This window comes from Gasterosteus aculeatus, chromosome 3 (genome assembly GCF_964276395.1).
Source record: "Gasterosteus aculeatus chromosome 3, fGasAcu3.hap1.1, whole genome shotgun sequence".
In the NCBI taxonomy this organism is placed as follows: domain Eukaryota; kingdom Metazoa; phylum Chordata; class Actinopteri; order Perciformes; family Gasterosteidae; genus Gasterosteus; species Gasterosteus aculeatus.
Genome location: NC_135690.1, coordinates 8,522,610 through 8,544,579, shown reverse-complemented (window position 1 = coordinate 8,544,579; position 21,970 = coordinate 8,522,610). Strand labels below are relative to the sequence as shown.

Genomic DNA, 21,970 nt, shown 5'->3' with positions numbered 1-21,970 from the left:
CGTTATTATTTCACATGCTTTTAAACTTATCTTGCAAGAATGAATGCAGGAATTCATTATCTTTTTCCCGTTCAGGTTGCAGCACTTCTTCTCTGACATGATGGATTATCTGATGTTCAGTTTCTAAGTGGATCTGTAAGGCTTCCTCTCGCGCTGACTCAAATCCCTGCTTAAAGCAGCCTGATCAATAAGCGTTCTCACATTATCGTTTGGGTTTTGTCAAACCGTATATTTTTCATTTTGAATCCCTCTCAAATGTGATCTCCTTGCCTTGTGGTCTGGTGTCAGGCACCTGAAGTATCTAATTGTGTTGTTTTGTTAGCCTTGCTTGTGGCCTGTGTGTTCAGTTAGTCCACCACTTTGTGTCAGGCTCAAATATCTCAACAACTATTGGATTGTTTGTCTTGAAATCTTGTACAGACATATTTCATAGTTCTTAGAGGATGAAGCTTACACTGACTACTGATAGCAGTAAAGGAAACCCCTTAACTTTTCATCAATCGCCATCAATTGATCAAAATTTCAATATTTCCAAGCTAATACTTTATTCAAAAGGTGAATCATGATGCATTACAGTCTGGAACGGAGATGAAGAAGATGAAGAAAGCGATGGATATTCTGGACAGAAAACATTATGTTGTGAAAATGATTATGTGCAGCAGCAGCAAACCAGAAAGGAAAATAACAGATATTTTTTTCAAAATAGAAATCCAACATTTTTTAATTTTGATTAATTAACATCTTCCGTGGAAGCAAAGCGTATTCTGACTATTCTGACAGTCTTCCAGCAGTTCTTGCTTATAAAGCTATATATATATATATATATATATATATTTTTTTTTTTTTTTTACATATTGCCTCATTATTTTTGGGATGAAAACCTCATCTAAAATTGACATGTGGCTTTACTGAAAGCAACAGATCCCTTCAGGGGCTTCCAAAAACCACTTGAGTCAGCATTTAAATTTTCTTGTGCTTTGTCAGCGTTTCAGACTAGTGAAACTAAGTGTTACAAACTGCACATTTTTTTAATAAACATTTTCTTAATATATACTTTAAAGGTAAATAGTAAAATACAGCAGTATATATACATTTGCGTTGTTTAGCAGATCATACACGTCTCCATCCTGCAGGCCCCGAGGCTGTTTTCCAAAGCAGCACAAGCAATGACACACGTTTGGATGACCTCCTCGCTGACCTCCACACTTCACTCAGTCTGCAGACAGAAGCACGTGTTGAAAAGCCACCAAATTGCTCATTTGGATGCCGCGTCTTTCCTCTCCCGTGATCCTGAGGGCGAGATGAAGGGAAGTCTAACACGTGGAGATATGTTCAGAGCCTCAAAGCCTCTGGAGACGGAGAGGAGAGGAACGGGACCGCCGTCTCGCACTTCATCCATCGACTGCAGGGCGCGGGACGGCACTGAGGGGGGGTGGAGAGGAGTGAGTGTACGTTTGTGTGTGTGTGTTATCAAAGAGAAAGTGTGTTTGTATCTACACACCTTTGGTATGTGTGTACTCCCCCTGGATGGATTGGCTGTAGGGGTCCGGCAGGAGATTTGAGGAAATGAGCAGGGAGAAAGACAGGAGCAAAATCTGGACATGAATAAAGAAAGCAGGAGAAGTTCAGACCAACTCCAGCTTCAGACCAAGAGAAAGTGGAATTTTTGACATAATCTACACATATTTTTGCACAAATTGTCGTCACAGCTATTGATTAAAACCTGAATGTTATTCACAGCAGTGAACCGTGGAGGCAGCGATTTACTGATTATACTGTATATATTATTCGGCTGTTGCAGATTACGCAGTCTAAGAAGATCCTCAGTGGTGTGAACCCATGTGAAGTTGTGTTCCATCCCTCACCAGGAGGCAGGTCCCTCTGTGCGTTGTTTTGCTGGAGCTGTGAGGAAGGAGAGCCTGGAGCCGGCTCAGCTGCTCCAGTAGATCACTGCGATGCAAAAGCAGACAGGAGGGCAGACGTTGTTCAATATGTTACTCGAGGCACCATTGTTCACGGGCAACTAAAGGTGGCGGAGAAGCAGAGGAGCACGTTCTCTGGCGCCGTTTTGTTTCAATTCAATTCAAAGTCTCCTCAGGCCTGATTTTAAGTCATTTAAAAGTTGTCTTAACTGGGTTGTCAGCCTTTGGTTAGGGGGGGTCCAGGGACGGACTACAGATCAATAAACACTATCAGACGGATGGTGACAAATAGTAATTGGTAAAAATGTAGAAAAGAGAGGACAAGACTTGAGAATGGCACACGACTCATACAAACAATGTAACCATGATGTCATTGCTGACTGTTTGCCTGAAACGTTCTGTTTCAGATTCAGTCTTTCAGCAGCATATTATCTATGGAACCGTCATATGTAGATTTTAGCTTTGACATTTAATATAAAATATATATATATATAAAAAGTCCACACGAGTCTGTGCCATCAACCAAACCATGGAGCTAACAAAAGTCTCATTATTAAGCTACAGATGGCAGAATATTCAAACAAGAATGCCATGTTCGTAGCTGTTCCAAATCCGTATGAATGTATTGTTTTTGAGTCTGTCTTCCAGTTGCTGCACTCTGCACAAGGAACTGGAAGATGTCATTTTGGGAAAAATTGCGATGGGCAACCCGTCTCTCGCCCGATGTTAACTGGGATTAACTCCAGCAGCGACCCCGTGTGAAGGACAAGCGGCTTTGAAGATGGATGGATGGATGCCGATGAGCGTTTAGCTCTCTACTTGAAAAACCCAATTGAAAACAACAAGAAAGATCATTACGAATGAAAACCACTGTCAATTGCATTGGCCGTTGGCTCATTTGATGACTCACTGGTTTGCCTCCTCCAGCTGCTGGATCTTTCTCTGCAGCTTGAGGTTGTGAGCTCCGCATGCAGACATCCTACAGAGAGAGACACAGAGGAGAAAGAGATGAGATTAGATCAAATAAGATAATCATTTATTAGTCCTGCAGGGGGGAAATGACCATGCAGCCTTTTAAGGCAGCGTAGAGTAAAGTGCAAGAAAGACACAGTACAAAAGAAACAAGCTCAAAACAAGTATTATAGAAAAGTAATAAGCAATAAAGAACAGTTATAGAAAAAATAAAGAATGCACAATAACTGAAGTATCATACAGTATATAAAGAGAGAACAGCTGTTATTGCACAGTGTATTGGGGTAGACTGGGAGCAGACACTCCGGCTGCTTCCCCCGGTGTGTGGAGGAGCTGTAAAGAGCAGCCAGAGTGTCCTGCATGAGGTGGGAGGGGTTGTCCATCAGGGGCGATAGCTTCATCGTCCTCCTGTCTCCCACCGCCGTATCCACCGGGTAAATATAGTTAGGAACATTAGGAGATAAGGGTGTCATATATCACCGTGATATGGTGTTGTTTTGTGTCTCCTTTGTTTCTCTCTCTTTCTCTGCCAATACCCGTTGGCTGAGGGTTATCTTATCATTCTGTCATTCAGTGAATCTACTGCCCCCCCCCCCCCCCCCCCCTCCCTCCCTCCTCGCCCTCCTTCTTCGGCTGGGCCTCATTTCTCTGGTTCCCTGTGAGTCACGCTCATTATGGCCGTAGGACCGAGCTGAAACGTGACTGATAATGGCACCACGCTGGTGCGCTCTGCTTGCAGGTGAGGCGTTTACCAAGGAATGATGACTCTGCTCTCTGGAAGTGATAATATATCATAATAAAAACTTTTGCTATACAAAGGCAAGAGAGCTTGTGCTCAAATTAGATGTTGATATCCCACAGATATTTAAAGTTTCTATTTGGTCAGTTTTGCTTTCAGCCTAAAAGTTCTACCGCTCTGCATGGTTTACCAGCTGTACTCATCGTGCTCTCATACTACTCATTTAATTCCATCTAAATACCCTGATTGAAAACATTATTGGTTGAAGAAAATCTGCATTTTTGTGTTAGATCCAAATTTATTTTCAAATGTTAATTATTAAACATATCAGTTGAAATCTACAGGATCCATATATTATTTAAATACTTTGAGCTTTTGAAGGGAATTACTTCTGCAATCGTTACCTTTGGGTACAGTTTGGTTTAGAGTTAAAGAAATACCACATACATACTTAGTTTGCTTAGTTTGTATGTGCTTTATGCTTGATTTATTTATTTTATCAATGCAAGTTATTTAAAAATAAAAACTTGGTAGACAAAGAACAAGCTTTTAAGAAGTCTGCTTCCTCAGCAATGACATAGCAAAGTGGACTTTTTGTCTGAGCGAGGATGCTGAGATGCTCCTACCTTCCCTCCAAACTGTCAACGTATTCCCTCTTCTTCTTGCGACTTTCTTGAGCCGAGTGCTTGTTGCGGATTTTCCGCCGGATCTTCTTCAAAAGCCTTTCTTCAAACTTGTCGGGGTGATCAAACACATCGGCACATGGGGACAGGAGAGAAGGGAGCAAGTGAGGGGCGGGTATCCACATTTACATGCTGATGTATGCACGTGTGTGCCACAGGGAGGGAGCGATGTGGATGCTTTCTGCCCGACACACTGTACGTGTGAGTGTGCATCTTGCCCGTGTACCTTGGTCAGGGGCAGTTTGCTGGGTAAGTTCACCCCTTCTTTAACCAGGAGCTTCTTCTCATCCTCATTGAGGACAAGCTCCCCTGGAGAATACTGGGCAATTCGCTGCGTCTGTAAAACAGATGGACGGAATAATCCAGTAAGAGTTGTTTGTTTTTGAGCAAAGGGGGTCGCTTTTGCTCTCAGATAAAGGGTAACCTTCAAAAATGTACAGTTCATATTTTATTCATTCCGAATAACTTCTTTGTATTTATTGGCACTGACGGTTAGAGAGTTTGAAAAGAGAGTCAACTGAAGGGAATTTACATTTGACAGGAATATCCAGTCTTCTGTCCTTACTTTCTGTCCCGGACTGGAGAGCAGCAGGTCCTTCACTGTGAGAGTTTGAGTGGACGTTTGACTGGTAGTCTGGTAGTGGACGATGCCAAAAGGCTCTTGGAGGTCATCGGACTCCCAGCCTGCAGATTGCCAGTAAATTGCAGCAAAGTGCCCTCATTTCCCATTCAAAGAAAACCCATCATACTTAAATGAAACCTGTTAGACTCCGGCACCCAGCTGTTCTTCTACAAAACACTTAACAGAATATATGTCTCACTTTTCCATAATCTTTTCCATCTTTGTATTGGTGCAGATTTGGATTATTCCTTCAAATTTAAGTATTTTGGCACTCAGAGGTCAACAATCATCAATCTGAAACGGGACCAATATCCAAAAAGCCATAAAAAGATCATCCTTAACTGTTGAATCAGACCTTCTATCCTTTGTACTCATAAATGGGAAAACCAAATGATTTCCTCTCCCTCAACTGTGAAAAGGCTCATCTTAACAATCTCTAGCTGATAGTATCTTTTCACCGCTGGCGTGAAAGTATTTCACATGATTTTCCTGACCTAGATCAATTGAAACGTCAGATGTTCCTTCACGCGGCGGCGAGTGGCTCTCCGGAGGTTGAGGTCGAGGGAAAGACTGCGTGTCAAAGGCGGGAAGCGCTGAGCAGACGGGTGGGCGGAGCCTCTCTCTGGGGCCCGCGGGCGCGTCCTCGTTGATGCCGCTGTCAGTGGTGCAGGGGGACCACATGGAGGACGCCGAGGCAGAGGAGGAGTCGCTCCCACCCAGCAGGGCGTCCAGGAAGTCAACGACAGCACTTCCTCCGGGGCTCAGGGCCTGAGGTGGAGGCGGAGGGTATGTGAGCCTTATCATGACAACACCTGAGCCTCGCCGAGAATACAGATCGCACTCAGATTTGCATATTGAGATGCGTGGTTCTGATCACGTCGTCCCAACCCAGGTGCACGGGACTAAGCTGTGCAGAACTGCGGCTGCACTCACTTCATGAATTGTGATGGTACATGCTGGGTTGCTGTGGCAACCGGCGGTTTCCTCCGGGTTCCTGATCAGGAGGTCAATAAAGTCCATTCCACCATGCACCTGAAACGAAGAACTGCTCTGAGCGTCGGGTTTCAAGTGGAGACGATTATCGGTTTCTTGAAGCACAAGCTGTGTAGCCACCGCGTCAAACCTACTGCTTGTTTTTAAACTGTATGAAGAAAATCTTCCTCGAATTAATACAAATGTAACCTTCTCTCAATTCAGTTCAAAAACATTTATTTTGTATGGCCCAAAATCACAAATGTGCCTCGTGGGCTTTACAATCCGCGCACATGCAACATGTCCCGGGACCTTTACCTCGACACAGGAACAACCACCCAAGAGGTGCAATGGAGGTCATGCATTCTGTGACCTGCTAACAAATGTGGCTTACCTTGTCTGTATTCACCGTCATAATTCCAACATCAAATAAGCAGCTGATGAAGTTAGTGTGAAACTACCCAGCGGGAATAAAACAGAATGTCAGATGAATACGTTCCTCTCCGTGGCCTCGGTGTCTGTGAGGAATGCCTCTCGGTCTGTTGAAAGGGACGGCGTCGACAGGCCATATCACACAAAGGTATTCCTCGAACCCAGCTCATCACGTCCAATCACGCCTTTGGCAGACAGCTGAGCCAATGGGTGCGTGAATAAGCCTTGATGAACTACTCACAGGGACCCACAGGTAACCTGCAGTGACCTTTGACGTCAACGTGATAAGGATATGATTCCCTGTGTGGTTTCACGTTCATGTGTTGTTGGCAGAAGTCGCAGGGAGTCACGCTTTTGACTTAATCTGCCAATTCCAGTGGAAAGTTTCAATGTATTTGATAAGATCACTCAGGGGGTTACAGAGAACACATTTCTTTATAAAACTAACTCAATCTAAATTCAATTGAGGGGTTTCCATCTATTCCTAAAGTTGAACAAGGACTATTTATTTCTGCTTTTCTACACCAGAACAACCTCACTGTTGCTTATCTTTATTGCTATAATTGGTGGCATCTGTTTCGTACTATTTTGAAGCGTAAACACCATAAAGCCAATGAATTGCACAACATGTCCCCCAGGCAGTCACACAATCACAGGGCGGAAGATATTATTTCATTTTCAGTTATTACAGTTATCTTCAGTATGGAAAACGTACAATCAATAGTTTGTCCTCTGGTTGCCAGAACAATCAACACATCGTTCTAGAAACGTTCCCTTGACTTCACAGGCCTCACGAATCTTTTGACATTTTATCAATGAAAATAAATTCACCTGCATGAACCCAATGCCATCAACATTCATAAGGCACTGGCCTCAGGTATATTTGATGCACTAAATGACATATTTCTATTACAGAGAGCCAACGATTATCAGTACTGGAATGAGTGTAACGGAGCTCTGCTATCTTTATTGTTGTTCTTTGATTAGAGAGTTTCAAAGTACATGCAGATATGATCTAACCTGACATGTTTAGCACATCGCTGGATATCAATAATAATGCAGCTCAGTACAGATAACACAGATTGCTGTGTTATTGCAGATTGCTGATGACATCATAATGCAAATATATATTACCGTGTCAATTTGGATGCACGTGACTGAGGGTCAAGACCAGTTTCATCCACTCATGGGTGTAGCTGAGATAGAAGGATGCATATTCAACATTTCTGATTTACCAAATGATAAGAAATATGATGTCATGGTCCAGCTGCTGAGATGAATCCACAGTGACCTGTACTTCTCAGGTACTGAGCTCCAAGAACTAAGACTCACGTTCAGCTTGGGAAAAAGAAGATTAAACACACCTCATGTCAGCTGAGCACGTTTTAATCATTTCTATCATATCTTAAACACAAGATAAGTGCCTCCCTCTCCAGAAGGTTCTCTTTAACTTACAAGCAACAAGTGACTTCTAAGAATGAAGGGGTAACAATCTATCAGTGGTTTTGTTCACATATATGCCAGGCCTATATTATTAGAGTTAAAAAAACAAAAAATTAGCCAATATTTAGATTATGCCTGTTTAGAGGTGAAATATATTACATGACATAGATTTGATCATTTCATTCTACCATTTGAATAGATATGTATTCATTGTATTCTAAGATAAATATCCTACTGGAGGAAGCTTGAGTGACGCCGGCGGTTCATAAAAAGGCATTATGTACTGGCATAAAACAGGCACTATTTTTAAACCAAAGTGGTGGGTGCTCATCTCCTTGAATGACTGCACACCTGGCAGCAGGCTGCACTGTCGGTCGGTCGCTGGAGGAAACATAACACAGTGCCACGAAAATTAAATGATTAGGGAAATAATTGTTTTTTGGTGTCATTAGAGATTTTGTTATCCAGCCTCCCTTGAGTTCATTATGATTGTGGAGATGAATTGTTTTTATACAGTCTTTTATTTTTTACCTTTAACTCTAGATTTAGTTTACGCGTTCTACCAAATGGAATCCTTACAGTTACAAATGTATTCTCGATTAGATCACTCACAGGATTACATGCAAAATGAATGAAAATTAATAAAAAATGAATTTAGCTTGTGTATTCTTCTCCAGCATAGGCTCTGTTATTTTATCTTCGTGTTAAACCGTTTGGATTATGTACCACTACTGTACTACTGTAGCAAATATTGTAAGAGCATCTGGATGAACATCCATTTATTGTGCATCGTTTTTTGACTGTTGAAAGGATCACGTCCTGAAAATGTTTCCGAAGATGCTTTGCCCTGCTCTGCCCTCAGCTGGTGGAAGACTGCTACACTTCCTGAAACAGGACAGCCTTTGCTTTGATAAGCAGAGGATCCATATTCTCTGAAGAGAAAAGCTGCGTACCCTCTATGTGTACATACTCAACTCAAAGGTGCTCGACCTTCCTTTACTACCTTCACCAACAAAATGTCATCAAAATAAACACATGTAAACAGGATGTCCACTTTGATTTAATCACATTAAAGTAATCTAAAGCAGAATATGAAATCTTTGTGACAAAGGAAGTTTTCAGTTTTTAAAAAGAGATTTAAGAGTGTAATTGAAAATCTCCTACAAAAAAGATGGGATGGGAATGGAAAAAGCAGGGTGACATTTAACAGCAGCTAAGCTCACTCCCTTTTTAGCTTTAAATGTGACTTTGCCTTATCGGTTTGCACCATGATTCAAAACAATAAAACAAGATAAAAACATATATAAAATATAAATAAATAAAAAAACAAATATTTTTTTAAGCATTATCTCTAACCGGACTCTGCGGAAGCGGCGCCCCCTGCAGGCGGAGTCTGCGCGTTGAACGCGACAGCTCGTCCGCAGCAGCAACAGCAGCGTCCCTCCTCCTGTCTCCACCGGGACCGCCTGTCCTCTGAGGCAGTGTGTCGCAGCCCTGCACAGTCACAGAGACCAAACACCCGGAGACAAAATGGTGAGTCGAGACGGGGCTGCTGTTTACGTGCTCTATTATTTGTCGCATGACTGTGATGTAGTTTTAGTTTTTAAGAGCTCTCGGTGCAATGCAGCCTGACGGGTGCGCGCGCGTGTGTGTGTGTGTGTGTGTGTGTGTGTGTGCGTGTGTGTGTGTGTGTGTGTGTGTGTGTGTGTGTGTGTGTGTGTGTGTGTGTGTGTGTGTGTGTGTGTGTGTGAAACAGGATGTTATGGGATCATGTAGAGGCTCTGCGTGCGACATACGCACTAGCAGCACCGATAAAGGCAGCAGGGCCTTCGCTCACCGATCTGCTCCAAGCAAAGCCTTTAATACCAAGCTGCTGCTGTAGCATCAATGCACACATCACACAAGTGCAGAAAGTTGGCACATGCTAACATGTTGGTTGTGCGTGTGTGTGTTTTTTCACATTGATTCTATTAAAAAAACATAGCTCATGCAATACATAATATATGATTGCATGTAATACATAATATATTATTGTATATAATACGTCACCGACAGCGAGAGCTGCAGTGGATTTTGTTTCTCGATGGTGGATGGTGATTTATAAAGGCCTATAATGGGTTATTATGTGTCTCAGTGAATGCCTGGACACTCCGAACTTTCTATCTCTATCCCCGTTATGTGGACAGAAGGACGTTAACGTGCTAGACGTTGTGTTAAATAGTGCTGCTTGTCTTTTCGTATTAAATAAATTCATGATACTGAGGCTCAGATAGATGTGATTTTCAAAAAACATTTCTCAAAAAGGCTTCATCGCAAATAATACCTCAGTCTTTGTTTAGTTTCTTAATATATGCATACATACATTTTACATCATCACATCATCAAATTGTATAATTTCTACATCAAGCCTCACTTGTTGTATTTCTGATGTCAGAGGATTGCACATGAGCAACACATATTGCTTGAGCTAAGGATCATTTGAGGGGAACCCAAGCTATATAATGAAGACATGCTGTCCCCTCGTGACACGGTGAGCTGCAGCACGGTGACTCAGCCGCTCCTGGTGTGTTGTTTGATTCGGAACAGGAAGGTAAAGTATTTGTGCAGTGCCGACATTCCTTCTCGCAGCCGGGCTGATGGATTCAGTTTCAAGTTGTCTTCTTTTTATAACTTCGCTTGGGCCGGCTGCAGGGATCTGGCACTGGACGTGAATAACTACTACACGATGAATAACATGAGCCTCTCCCGGATGTGAATGGATGAATGTAACACCCCAGACTTAACCCTCCACCAGGTGAACTTCACTGTGGATCAGATCCGGGCCATCATGGACAAGAAGTCCAACATCAGGAACATTTCCGTGATTGCCCACGTGGACCATGGGAAGTCCACTCTGACGGACTCGCTGGTGTCCAAGGCGGGCATCATTGCCTCGTCCCGCGCCGGGGAGACGCGCTTCACAGACACTCGCAAGGACGAGCAGGAGCGCTGCATCACCATCAAATCAACGTATGTGAGAAGTGGGTTGAGAAACAGCTCCGTTGTTTTTCGGTGCCACCTATTAAAAGTTGTAAAACTAGCATGTAGTTCTCTAATACAGCAAATATCCATAATAAAAATCATTTTACTTTCAAAATATCAGCTTATCATTACTATCCAAGCATGACTTTGTAACGATAGAACATTTCTTTTACTTCCTTTATGTAAATTTCTCAAATATGTCTGGGGGACATTTTCCAAAATCTAAAAAAATTGTAAATGTCCATCATTCCAGTACTGAGATGACTCAGTTTGGAAACTCTTTCGGTTGTATGTAGTTTTGGTCTTTTATTTTAATGAGCAGTGGCAGCAGGTATAGTGAGCGTGTACCAGCCTGTCCCTGTCCCCTCTGCCGTGCAGCGCCATCTCTTTGTACTACGAGCTTGGAGATTACGACCTGGCGTTTATCAAGCACAACAACGACGGAAACGGCTTCCTCATCAACCTGATCGATTCTCCCGGTCACGTCGACTTCTCCTCTGAGGTCACTGCCGCCCTCAGGGTGACGGACGGCGCCCTGGTAGTGGTGGACTGTGTCTCAGGTGACCACAACGCCCTCGCCACGTCCTCCTACACACCGCCCCACCCCCCCCCCCCCTCCCCCCCGAGGGCTCACCTGTTTCTGCCCTCTCGACAGGTGTGTGTGTGCAGACGGAGACCGTGCTGCGGCAGGCGATCGCTGAGCGCATCAAGCCGGTCCTGATGATGAACAAGATGGACCGGGCGCTGCTTGAGCTGCAGCTGGAGCCGGAGGAGCTCTTCCAGACTTTTCAACGCATCGTGGAGAATGTCAACGTGATTATCTCCACTTATGGAGAGGATGAGGGGGGGCCCATGGGGAACATCATGGTGAGGCAGATGCACAAGCACAACTCAGAGACAAAAATGTGCTAAAATAGACCGCTGAACGCTTCTTCTTCCTCAGATCGATCCTGTTGTTGGTACTGTTGGGTTTGGGTCAGGCCTCCACGGCTGGGCTTTCACCTTGAAGCAGTTTGCCGAGATGTATGTGGCAAAGTTCACTTCCAAAGGAGATGCTCAACTGGGACCAGCAGCGAGGTGTAAGAAAGTGGAGGACATGATGAAGAAACTGTGGGGCGATAGGTAAACATGATGTCCAGACAGAAACGTGCTTCACATAGTAACTTGACCCCGAGGCTGACAGGCAGCATTTGACTGCTCTCTGTAGTTGAAAGTTTCCTGTTGTGTCTCAGAGGTGTGCTCGGTTGCACCTGAGACCAAACCCACAACAGTGATACACGGCGCACAAACCACACACTCTTTTACATCACAAGAGGTAAACCCCTCAGAGGTCAACAGCACTTTGATATTCAGCTGATGTTAAGTCGCTCTTTACATTTCTCTTACATACACTAAGGCATTTTCACAATAATGGCACATGTAGCGCAATTAAAACAAGATTATTAGCTAGATGTCAATCATCTGAGAGTCATGATGTTGTCTGATAATTTATATACAGATATTTTGATCCAAATGCCGGGAAGTTCAGTAAGACTGCCACCGGTCCTGATGGCCAGAAACTTCCCCGCACCTTCAGCCAGCTCGTTTTGGATCCCATCTTTAAGGTGAATGGAAAGAAAAATAAGTGACATAAACTCACACAAAAAATATGTTTACAATGTCAGGTCTTCATTTTTCTAATGACCTTCACACGTCTCTGTGTTATTCAAAATGGATTTAAAACACCAAAGGGCTTAAAAACGCGTAGGACACTAAGATGAAGAGGCTGAAAGCAACACATTATTCACAGTATTCATTCCCAGAGACACATACAAGTGGACACATTTGGACACAAGCTTTTAAAACAAAGTTGAGGGTCATTTTAAGGCGATGACTTGGATTCTCACTGTTTAGGTTTTTGACGCCATCATGAGTTTCAAGAAGGACGAGACAGCCAAACTAATCATGAAGCTGGATGTCAAACTGGACTCCGAGGACAAGGAGAAGGAGGGGAAGCCCCTGCTGAAGGCTGTGATGCGCCGCTGGCTACCTGCTGGGGAGGCCTTGCTCCAGATGATCACCATCCACCTGCCCTCCCCCGTCACGGCACAGAAGTACCGCTGCGAGCTGCTCTACGAAGGGCCGGGAGACGACGAGGCCGCCATGGGTCGGTTTGACATTTTAACCACACCTCTGCACCCCGATATAAAGGGTTTTGATCATTTCGTTCCAGAGAATGCTGACTTAAATTGTAGGCTGTATTTGAGCTTTATCACATTACTTGACTATTACTATCTCTTCTGCCCTCTCAGGTATTAAGAACTGTGATCCCAAAGCTCCTCTGATGATGTACATTTCCAAAATGGTCCCGACCACCGACAAAGGTCGTTTCTATGCATTTGGTCGGGTATTCTCCGGCTGTGTGTCAACTGGTCTGAAAGTGCGCATCATGGGGCCAAACTTCACCCCTGGCAAAAAGGAGGACCTTTACGTCAAACCCATCCAGAGGTGAGCATGTTGAAAATAAAAACACTACGTCGAGGCCTGAAATGGTAGAAAAGCAATGAAAATGGGATCCGAAAGACCTCAAATTTTGCTTGTTTTTCTTTCCTTTCGCCCAGAACCATTCTGATGATGGGCCGGTACGTGGAGCCCATAGAAGATGTCCCCTGTGGCAACATCGTGGGTCTTGTTGGAGTGGACCAGTTCCTGATTAAGACCGGGACTATCACCACCTTTGAACAGGTAGCAAATTGCTTCCCGCTTTACACAGAATACTGGTGCACCACACGATGGATCATTAGTTGTTGCTTGCTGTCGCAATCATTCTTTCCGTTTCGACCACCCTTTTGTCATGGTGGCTCTGGCTCCGCCCGCAGGCCCACAACATGCGGGTGATGAAGTTCAGCGTGAGCCCTGTGGTCAGAGTCGCTGTGGAGGCCAAGAACCCCGCCGACCTACCCAAGCTGGTGGAGGGCCTGAAGCGTCTGGCCAAGTCTGACCCCATGGTGCAGTGCATCATCGAGGAGTCCGGCGAGCACATCATCGCTGGAGCCGGAGAGCTACATCTGGAGATCTGCCTGAAGGACCTGGAGGAAGACCACGCCGGCATTCCACTGAAGGTGAGACGAGGAGCGCCGAGATTTTGCCAAAAGCGGTTTACGTAGCAGAGGGAATCTGTGTCCGAAGTAACATCTGACCAGAGACAGTCCTGCATGACGGTACAGGTAGGAAAATGCGGTTTGCGGCTGTCTTTGTTTTCCCGCATACTCCCAGTTCCTTCATCTCGTTCCAGAAATCAGACCCCGTCGTGGCCTACAGGGAGACAGTCATGGAAGAATCAGATCAGATGTGTCTGTCCAAGTCCCCCAACAAGCACAATCGTCTCTTCATGAAGTCCCGCCCTTTCCCCGACGGCCTGGCGGAAGACATCGAAAAGGGGGATGTCAGCCATCGGCAGGAGCTCAAGGCCCGTGCACGTTTTCTCTCCGACAAGTACGAGTGGGAGGTGACGGAGGCCAGGAAGATCTGGTGCTTTGGTCCGGACGGAAGCGGGGCCAACCTGCTGATAGACATGACGAAGGGGGTTCAGTACCTCAACGAGATAAAGGACAGCGTTGTGGCTGGTTTCCAGTGGGCGACTAAAGAGGTGGGCAGAAGTTTACTTTGACCGCTTGTACGCGGTAAAAGCGCGTGCATCGGGTTACTAAGGCAACCGTCTCTTGTCATTGTCGCGCAGGGCGCTCTGTGCGAGGAGAACATGCGCGCCATTCGCTTCGACATTTATGACGTGACACTGCACGCGGACGCCATCCACCGCGGGGGAGGACAGATCATTCCCACGGCGCGCAGGGTCCTGTACGCCTGCCAGCTCACTGCTCAGCCACGACTCATGGAGCCTATATACCTGGTGGAGATACAGGCGCGTATGGAGGCGGACAGCAGCCCAAATGAACCCCCAATGATAACAATGTGACAATGGTGCAATTTGAAATGGCCTCTAATCGGTTTGGTTGATCCGCTTCTTGCTCGTGCAGTGCCCGGAGCAGGTGGTCGGCGGGATCTACGGCGTGCTGAACAGGAAACGAGGCCACGTTTTTGAAGAATCCCAAGTGATTGGCACTCCCATGTTTGTGGTGAAAGCCTACCTGCCTGTCAACGAGTCCTTTGGTGAGTTTGTGTTTTGTATGACATACATAACTCCAACTACACTCTCAGTAGTTGCTGTTTGATGCAACCAAATGTTTACTTAAACAATTGATTGGTTGACTTGTTATTGACTTGTTACTAGTTATTTCTTTATTAATGGCAGGGAAGAGTACAGCAGTATTTAAAACTAAATAAATCTGTATTTATGGCCTGCAGGGTTCACGGCTGACCTGCGCAGCAACACCGGAGGCCAGGCCTTTCCTCAGTGTGTGTTTGACCACTGGCAGATTCTCCAGGGAGACCCCAGCGACCCCACCACCAGAACCTTCCAGATAGTCGCTGAAATTAGGAAACGCAAAGGTCTGAAGGAGGGCCTTCCCGCCCTCGACAACTACTTGGACAAACTGTAGACACTGAGCTCGGATTATGAAACACCAAATCAAGCTCTAAACCCAAACCCGTGGGCACTTTAAAGTTCTTTGCACAGGCTTACAGATACGTTGCACAGGTTGTTTTTGTCTTTGAGTCCGGAGCAGAAACAAAGCTTTTAGCTTCTGTTGTAGGCCAGCGGAAGCAATGATGCATTTTTTCATTTCACAGCTACAGTACACCAAGTGCCTAGGGCGAGGGTATACGGGAACAATTGGATAGCAGTTGTATTCCTTGTTTCTTCTAATCCATCACACCCCCCTCCCTTTCCCCCCATCTACCAGGAAGGGCCTGTACAGTGCACTGTGATACTGCTGCAATAATGCATATTTAAAGGAATCGTGGCCAGATTAAACCACGGAAACCACAATAAAGTGTTACAGAAATCTAACTCCCTTGATTGGGTATTTGTTGAGTGGACAGAATTGATGAAAACTGTTGGACTAAAGGGAATACATTTTGGGGAATTATTTATTTTGCTTTTGTCAGAAGATCAACAGCTTCCTCACTATTATTAATAAAGAATGAAAAATGTATTAGAAGTCACCAAACAACCCCGCGTCAGTTAGTGGGCCTTAGATGTGCTGGTACGTGACGTACAGAGCCGGTCTGCTCCCATGTCTCTAGATTCTATGCTAAAATAAGGTTGATGGTTTAGTTTAGGCTTTTATTTAGCAATAATTTTGAATAAACTCCTGATTCTGTTACTCCTGAGATTGGTTTTTATCCAAAAACACAAGCAACAAAATATCTTTCTTCACGCTTTAATCAATAGTTTTTTCAAGTTACATATATAATGTTAATAAATGACACTTTAATATACAACCCTTTAATTGCCACACCAAGAGGGTAAGCTCTTCCGTCCACACTTTTTAAAACAAAGCTAAAAAGAAACTTATTTTAAGAGTTAGTGTGCATCTATAGAACAACCAAATGAACATATGCAAGGCCGAGAAGTGCAAGGTATCTTGGGAATAGGCAACTACCAAGCAAGAACACAAGATATCACAGATTGTACTTTATGTAGAAACCCCACAACTGCTTAACATTATCATGTTGTCAAGATGAATATGAAGTTTGGTTCAAGGAGTTTATAAAGACTATGAGGTCTACTGTTCTATGGAAGTTACAGCTGATATGGAATTGAGTGAAACACACTCAATTGTACTGAACGGGGATGAGGATCTTGTCTTGGCAGATCTGTACATTCATACAGTTTGCGACTCCGTTGAACGAATTATGTGGAGCACAGGAAGGAGAATTGTACAGTTTAAGTAGAATTCAGTTTCAAGCTTCATGCCGTTAATCCACAGCAGTGACATCGATAGGGTGAATAATGTTGAGAGGCCCCTCTCGCCCCCTTTTCCTCCCTCGTGGAGTCGGTAACAGTCATTTCTGTTGCAGAGGCTGGCATCATTACAACACAAAGGGGGACGACAGAAGGTGCTGATAAAGAGGCAGCATCTCAAATGACAAGCTACGCCCCATGTAGTGACCTACATTGCTTTAGGGCCATTTGTCTTCCCATGTGGCAAACTGTAGTGCACTACATGGGGGGAACAATATGACGTCTGAAAGATTAGTCCCCAGAAACGGCTGCTGAGGTGTGGCGCCGCGCTGGTGTCAGGTTGTCACATTTGATGGAGGATCGTTACTATGTCAGAGGTGACTATGTGTAGAAGATGACCTCGGGAATCTGTCCGTCCTCAACAGAAGTGCCGTTGTTGTTGCCCGCTGCGTAGCAGAAAGTGAAACACGTCTTTGTGCCGGTGGATGACGACTCGTGTGTTACCTTTCGCATTCCCTTGGTCCCATAATGAGAGTCCGGGCCCTGCGAGACAGACAGACGGAGAGGTTGAATAAACTGGTAAAGCAAACGCTGCCAAGTGCCAGTACCAAGTTCACAATGGGGGCAAAGAAACTATAGCTGAAAAACGCAAAGTCAATTGATTTATTACTCAATCAACAGATTTAGTCAACGGCCTCAGTTTTTTGTGTCTTTCATGAGGGTACATTTATATTTTTAGATGTGTGCACTGTTCAAGCGAAAATAGCCACTTAAAAATTGAGCCAAACTTTGATAACCATTTCTCACTAGCTCTGAATATTTAACAGACCAAACAAAGAGGGTAAATAATCACGAGCCTTTTCCAAAATGAAATGCACTCCTAAAAAGCAAACTGCTTCAAGTGTACTTGGTAAGATCAGCGACACGTCACAGACCTTGAGTGTAGCACAGGCAGTGTAGTTGACGTTGGGTAAAATCTCCACCGGTTCTTTGAACATGACTCTGAAGGTGTTGGCTGATCCATCACAGCTGAAGCCGGTGTCATTCTGACCCAGCACCGTGTTGCTGTCTGTGTGAATGATCTGCACCGAGAAGAAAACAGACACAAACGTCCCCAATACGTTATACGACATTCCGACAGTACAGAGAAACCAAACAAATGTCCGGAAGGGCTCGGGGTGCACACCTGTATGTTAACTTGGTAGTCTGTGGGTCCGTGTATGGAGCCGTAGAGACCGAACCCAACCACAAATATCCGTCTGTTCACTGAGAACCTGAGAGGGAAACACATCAAGAGGGTTTGATAGCGAACTGCGTGGACATGCATGTCCAATGGATCACTAAACTCATGGGTATTTTTAGTTCATAAAACAACAAACAAATGAACAAATTCACAGATTGCATTGAATTAATATAACCTCACTAACTTAAACGTAAAAAGCACAATCATTTTCAGAATTCTCTGCTCCAAACTCACCGTATGCGGTCGCTCGTCCCGCTGTAGCCCCAGCGACTCTCCACCTGGCCAAAGCGCGTGATGCTGCACTCCTTCCCGCGGAGACAGCAGCGAGGCCGATCGATGAATTCAACGCGAGGCTTCGGGTTCACGGTGAAGTGAAGGAAGAGACTCACCACCTCTCTGTCGGTCAGAATACTGGACTGGGCTGGACCTGTCGGGGCGATGGCAAGACCCGGGGAGAACCATCACGCAAAGGCTGTGCGGGTGTTTTAGCACATCGGTAAAAGCCAGGGTTTTGTGGCGTTTCTGCTCACCTGCAGCAAACTCCTCAATGGTCATTAGAGGGAAGCGGATGAGCGTGAGCGCTTTGCCCAGCACTTTGCGTTTGTTCTCGGGCGTGGGCTGCAGCTGCTGCCTGTGAGTCTCCGCGTCGGCCCAGCGCACCGCAGCAACAAATAAACGCACCTCCCTCACCCCGAGAGTATCCCTCTCCAAAACTGCCACCAAGGTATCTAGCAGAGAAAAACACTCAATGGTCAGTTTGTTTGCTTATCTGAAATTTAACACGGGACAATAATGACGCTGACAAAGGGGCGTTACCCAAATCTATGTCCGTAAAGCCTTCAGCGGCGAGAGCATCTCCAGTGTTCTTATCAATGTTCTCGAGACAAAGGCTGGCAAGCTGCGGCTCATCAAACAACCGAGCCTTAAACGACAAATTAAAAAAAAAAAAAAACACATTTAACATAAAGTCACATTTAAGAGCCGTCCTCCATTCATTGCTGTGGGAAGCTGACCTGCGTGAGCAGCATGAAGGCGTTGTCTGCTCTCAGGTTCTTCTTGAGGAACTCCACGCAGTGCGCCTCCAGGGCTGGCACTGCATACTTTTTAGCTGTATATAGCGTGGTCATCACCGTCTCCGGCCCAATCTGGACTTCATCAGAGTAGAGAAACCTGCAATAGGTACACATGTGGTATCAGACAATGCTGTATTTTTTTGCAGTATGCTTGATTAATTCCAAGCGTTGAATACGTTGACAAATAAATATAATTGCATGTTGCGTTGTCGGACCGTAATTTCCGCGATGCTGTCACGACAAAGAAACAAAACAAAACAGAACACGCCCACATTCAGAGCACCGACATGACCGGACTGCTCGGCCCGCCCTCCGACGCCCCTTACTTCAGCAGCGCCAGGAAGGCCGACGGCTCCACATCAGGAAGCTCGATTTCCGTCGAGGTCGTCGCCATTCCGCCGTTGAACATGGCATCAAACACTGCGCTCCCGACCGCCAGGACAAACCTGGCAACGTCAACAATCAGCAACCACAAAAAGAAAAGAAAAAAACGTTTCAGACATACGGTTACCAGGGTGATATTTTGAAGAAAAGAAAATAGTGCATTGGAGTTTGTCAACATTACCTGTGCGCAGGTATCCTTTGAACACCCATTCCTTTTCCGACTAAAAAATGAACGTCACTGAGCACTTCGTTGTTGAAGAGGAAAGCGAACCTCTCCTTGACGGTGCTCTTCGTCGCCTGCCAGTTATACACCGGCTCCCGGTACACCAGCACCGAAGCCGCCGCCGGAGCGGCGCTCGGTGCCGACGACGCCGACGCGTTTGACGCCGCGGTGGCTGCCATGTTGGACGCCGGGGTGGCCATTACTCCGCCTGCCGCAGCACCTGCCGCAGCGGACTGGTGCAGGGAGTTCTGCGCAGTCGGCTGAGCTCCGCTCGAAGCGGCGTTGCCGTCCCCGCCGCCAGGCCCCAGCTGCGGGTTGGGCCGCCTCGCCGCTCCCTGCGCTCCGCCGGCCGAACCGACCCCGCCGCCGTTGGATGCCGGCATGGAGAACACGCTGTTGCTGGGCTGGCTGTTTCCCAAAGGACCCGGACCGGAGAAATTAAGGCACGGAGGCCTACCGCTGTTGTCTCCAGCGGCCATCTTGAAACGAGTGTAGGCGTAAACAACGCTCTTCGTCTCTTTAAGTATTTCTACTACTCGACAGCCGCTGCCGCCCTCTGGCGTCTGTTGCTGGTACTGCTACGTGTCCTCCGGAGCGTGTGGTCCATGTCCCTCTCACTAGGACTTGACTTGATTGTTTTGATCTAAAATAAGCTTCAAAGTTTTTTTGCATGGCACAATAATTTTCTTTGTTCTTCGTTTCAAATATCGCCATTGCCAGACAGTTAAATAACTCTCCGTTAGAGTTCAGACATCTGCCCAAAACTGTTCTCCAAATTTCTAACTTTATGGACACAACACAACGGATATCGTTTCCTCTCAACGTCCTGCTTTTGAAAATGAATGTAAACCTTTGACGCAGCATAATACAAATAATTATTATTGTTGACTGTAAATAAATCAATGAATGAAATATAGTGGTTTATACAAGATACTATCAAGCTGCAGGGGCTGTTTCCCCGGCTAACCTTATCCCAAAATATAAGAATAGGATTCTATGAAACAATTTTAGAATCTCAGTTCATTAAAATGTCTTTGTTTTCAATCGAATGCAAATGTCACTCAGTAATTTGTAATATACTTGTTAGAACAAAAGCATATCTGTTTATTGACCAAATAAATTACAAAAATGAAAGCTACAGAAATAAATTCAATATTCCTGATCTTGTATACTTTTCATGAGATCTATGTTATAATGAACAGACAGGACTTAATATTATTTTCAAGACTGCATGTGAGGAGTAGTTTACATTCCACAATTGACATGGTTGTAATCGTATCACATGCATGTCACCCTGAAAATAATACATGCAAATAATTCAACCTACGTTAATGTTATTTCTGTTAGACTCTATTTGGTTTACCCTAGCTATTATATTATTGATATTTTTCAAATTTATGGGTGACATGTATCCAAAGTTATTGAAGAGTCTGTCAGTGCAAGTGCAATTGAATGAATATAAAACATTTTAAATTCAGTTTCAAAAAGCTGGGTATATGCGATTTAAAATAACTTTTCTAAAATGCTTTGTAACTTTGAAAACAATGACGGAAATTGTTCGAGGACATCATTGAGCGCACCACACTCGCGGCACCCAATTGATTCAGCACAATCCCGTCCGTGTCCCCCTCGCCCCGCCCCCCTCTCCCTGCCCGCTACTCATCCTCCGTGACGTCAGAGCGACGCGCAGGGTGCTGCCGCTGAAACAAGATGGCGGTGCGCGCAGGCGGAGCAGCGGAAGAGAGCTGAGGCAATGCAGAGGTGGAAGTAGAGGGGGGCAGAGGTGGAAGAAGAGGGGGGAGGAGGAGGAGGAGGAGGAGGAGATATCACTCCTGTGTGACTCGCGCTGTCAAAAGACCAACAGCTCTGCAGCTACAGACCCGGCGGTTCCGACATGACGCTAATTGGTTTCCGGTACCATTTAGGGTAACGGGTGGGCGGTTTGATTATTTTTTTTTCCCATCCTTTTTTTTTTTTTTTTGTAACCAAGAGAACGAACGGGACCGACCAAACAAATCACGGAGCACTCGGTGGAGGACGGCGGGGTACGGCTCACACCGAATCAGAGATGTCCCTGCTGTGTGTGGGAGGTAAGAGAGGACATCCAAGCCCTCGCTCTCTGTTCGATGCTACCGGTCACTTGTCACTTTCCACCGCGGGTTCGGTCGCACCGGCTGTCTGATCGGTAGAAAAAAGTCTCGCGTGACGTAAGCCGGAGCAGCGCAGCCGGGTTTGTGCTGATCGATCAGTAAATCACACCGGAGCCTCGACGGGAAGCACCGCGGCGCGGTTCGGTGAAATGTCACCGGCGACGCGTTTGGACGGCACCGTTGCCAAACGGCACGTTGTTTTATTCACTCGTATAAAGATGCCAGCTGTGTGAATGAGTGAATCTC

The 21,970-nt window shown here is 45.4% G+C and overlaps 4 protein-coding genes across 6 annotated transcripts in view; 2 read left to right on the top strand and 2 right to left on the bottom strand.

Annotated features, from left to right (window-relative positions):
* Window positions 1-526: 526 nt before the first annotated feature.
* On the bottom strand, window positions 527-6,609 carry LOC120815742 (cyclic AMP-responsive element-binding protein 3-like protein 3-B). Of its 2 annotated transcripts, none has more exons than XM_040170670.2 (10): window positions 6,305-6,609; window positions 5,872-5,970; window positions 5,433-5,706; window positions 4,849-5,000; window positions 4,543-4,653; window positions 4,260-4,366; window positions 2,833-2,901; window positions 1,866-1,950; window positions 1,502-1,595; window positions 527-1,422 (listed from the first exon to the last, which is right to left on the bottom strand). In XM_040170670.2, the coding sequence occupies exons 1-10, from the start codon at window positions 6,323-6,325 to the stop codon at window positions 1,256-1,258; spliced, it is 1,179 nt and encodes a 392-aa protein (XP_040026604.2). In that variant the 5' UTR covers window positions 6,326-6,609; the 3' UTR covers window positions 527-1,255. The 2 variants fall into 2 exon arrangements, with proteins under 2 accessions (XP_040026604.2, XP_040026606.2); XM_040170672.2 differs by having other exon boundaries at window positions 4,882-5,000; window positions 6,305-6,608.
* Window positions 6,610-9,142: 2,533 nt separating this feature from the next.
* On the top strand, window positions 9,143-15,754 carry LOC120815738 (elongation factor 2b). 2 transcript variants are annotated; one of them, XM_040170658.2, is made up of 14 exons: window positions 9,143-9,318; window positions 10,580-10,794; window positions 11,185-11,366; window positions 11,462-11,673; window positions 11,750-11,928; window positions 12,305-12,410; window positions 12,700-12,952; window positions 13,098-13,293; window positions 13,407-13,530; window positions 13,665-13,907; window positions 14,081-14,434; window positions 14,525-14,707; window positions 14,823-14,955; window positions 15,151-15,754. In XM_040170658.2, the coding sequence occupies exons 1-14, from the start codon at window positions 9,316-9,318 to the stop codon at window positions 15,342-15,344; spliced, it is 2,577 nt and encodes an 858-aa protein (XP_040026592.1). In that variant the 5' UTR covers window positions 9,143-9,315; the 3' UTR covers window positions 15,345-15,754. The 2 variants fall into 2 exon arrangements, with proteins under 2 accessions (XP_040026592.1, XP_077955143.1); XM_078099017.1 differs by having other exon boundaries at window positions 9,174-9,318; window positions 9,542-10,794.
* Window positions 15,755-16,111: 357 nt separating this feature from the next.
* Window positions 16,112-20,729, bottom strand: btbd2b (BTB (POZ) domain containing 2b). The gene is made up of 9 exons (XM_040170669.2): window positions 19,533-20,729; window positions 19,294-19,413; window positions 18,908-19,064; window positions 18,711-18,816; window positions 18,425-18,622; window positions 18,129-18,321; window positions 17,838-17,925; window positions 17,587-17,733; window positions 16,112-17,194 (listed from the first exon to the last, which is right to left on the bottom strand). The coding sequence occupies exons 1-9, from the start codon at window positions 20,051-20,053 to the stop codon at window positions 17,033-17,035; spliced, it is 1,692 nt and encodes a 563-aa protein (XP_040026603.1). The 5' UTR covers window positions 20,054-20,729; the 3' UTR covers window positions 16,112-17,032.
* Window positions 20,730-21,270: 541 nt separating this feature from the next.
* LOC120815736 (protein unc-13 homolog A) overlaps window positions 21,271-21,970 on the top strand; it is a 24,196-nt gene continuing 23,496 nt past the window's right edge. Inside the window, exon 1 of the mRNA XM_040170656.2 lies at window positions 21,271-21,664. Coding sequence (XP_040026590.2) covers window positions 21,643-21,664 — 22 coding nt within the window. The 5' untranslated portion in view covers window positions 21,271-21,642. The remainder of the gene's footprint in view (window positions 21,665-21,970) is intronic.

Excerpts from the sequence above, each read along its gene's own strand:
- LOC120815738 (XM_078099017.1), top strand. The coding sequence starts at position 10,541 with ATGGATGAATGTAACACCCCAGACTTAACCCTCCACCAGGTGAACTTC. Across the intron at positions 11,674-11,749 it reads GGCCCATGGGGAACATCATG|ATCGATCCTGTTGTTGGTAC; the intron begins GTGAGGCAGATG and ends CTTCTTCCTCAG. Across the intron at positions 12,953-13,097 it reads AGACGACGAGGCCGCCATGG|GTATTAAGAACTGTGATCCC; the intron begins GTCGGTTTGACA and ends CTGCCCTCTCAG.
- LOC120815742 (XM_040170670.2), bottom strand. The coding sequence starts at position 6,325 with ATGACGGTGAATACAGACAAG. Across the intron at positions 5,971-6,304 it reads TGACGGTGAATACAGACAAG|GTGCATGGTGGAATGGACTT; the intron begins GTAAGCCACATT and ends TCTTCGTTTCAG. Across the intron at positions 2,902-4,259 it reads GTTGACAGTTTGGAGGGAAG|GATGTCTGCATGCGGAGCTC; the intron begins GTAGGAGCATCT and ends CTCTCTCTGTAG.
- btbd2b (XM_040170669.2), bottom strand. The coding sequence starts at position 20,053 with ATGGCCGCTGGAGACAACAGCGGTAGGCCTCCGTGCCTTAATTTCTCC. Across the intron at positions 19,414-19,532 it reads CAAAGGATACCTGCGCACAG|GTTTGTCCTGGCGGTCGGGA; the intron begins GTAATGTTGACA and ends TGACGTTGCCAG. Across the intron at positions 18,322-18,424 it reads CATTGAGGAGTTTGCTGCAG|GTCCAGCCCAGTCCAGTATT; the intron begins GTGAGCAGAAAC and ends TCGCCCCGACAG.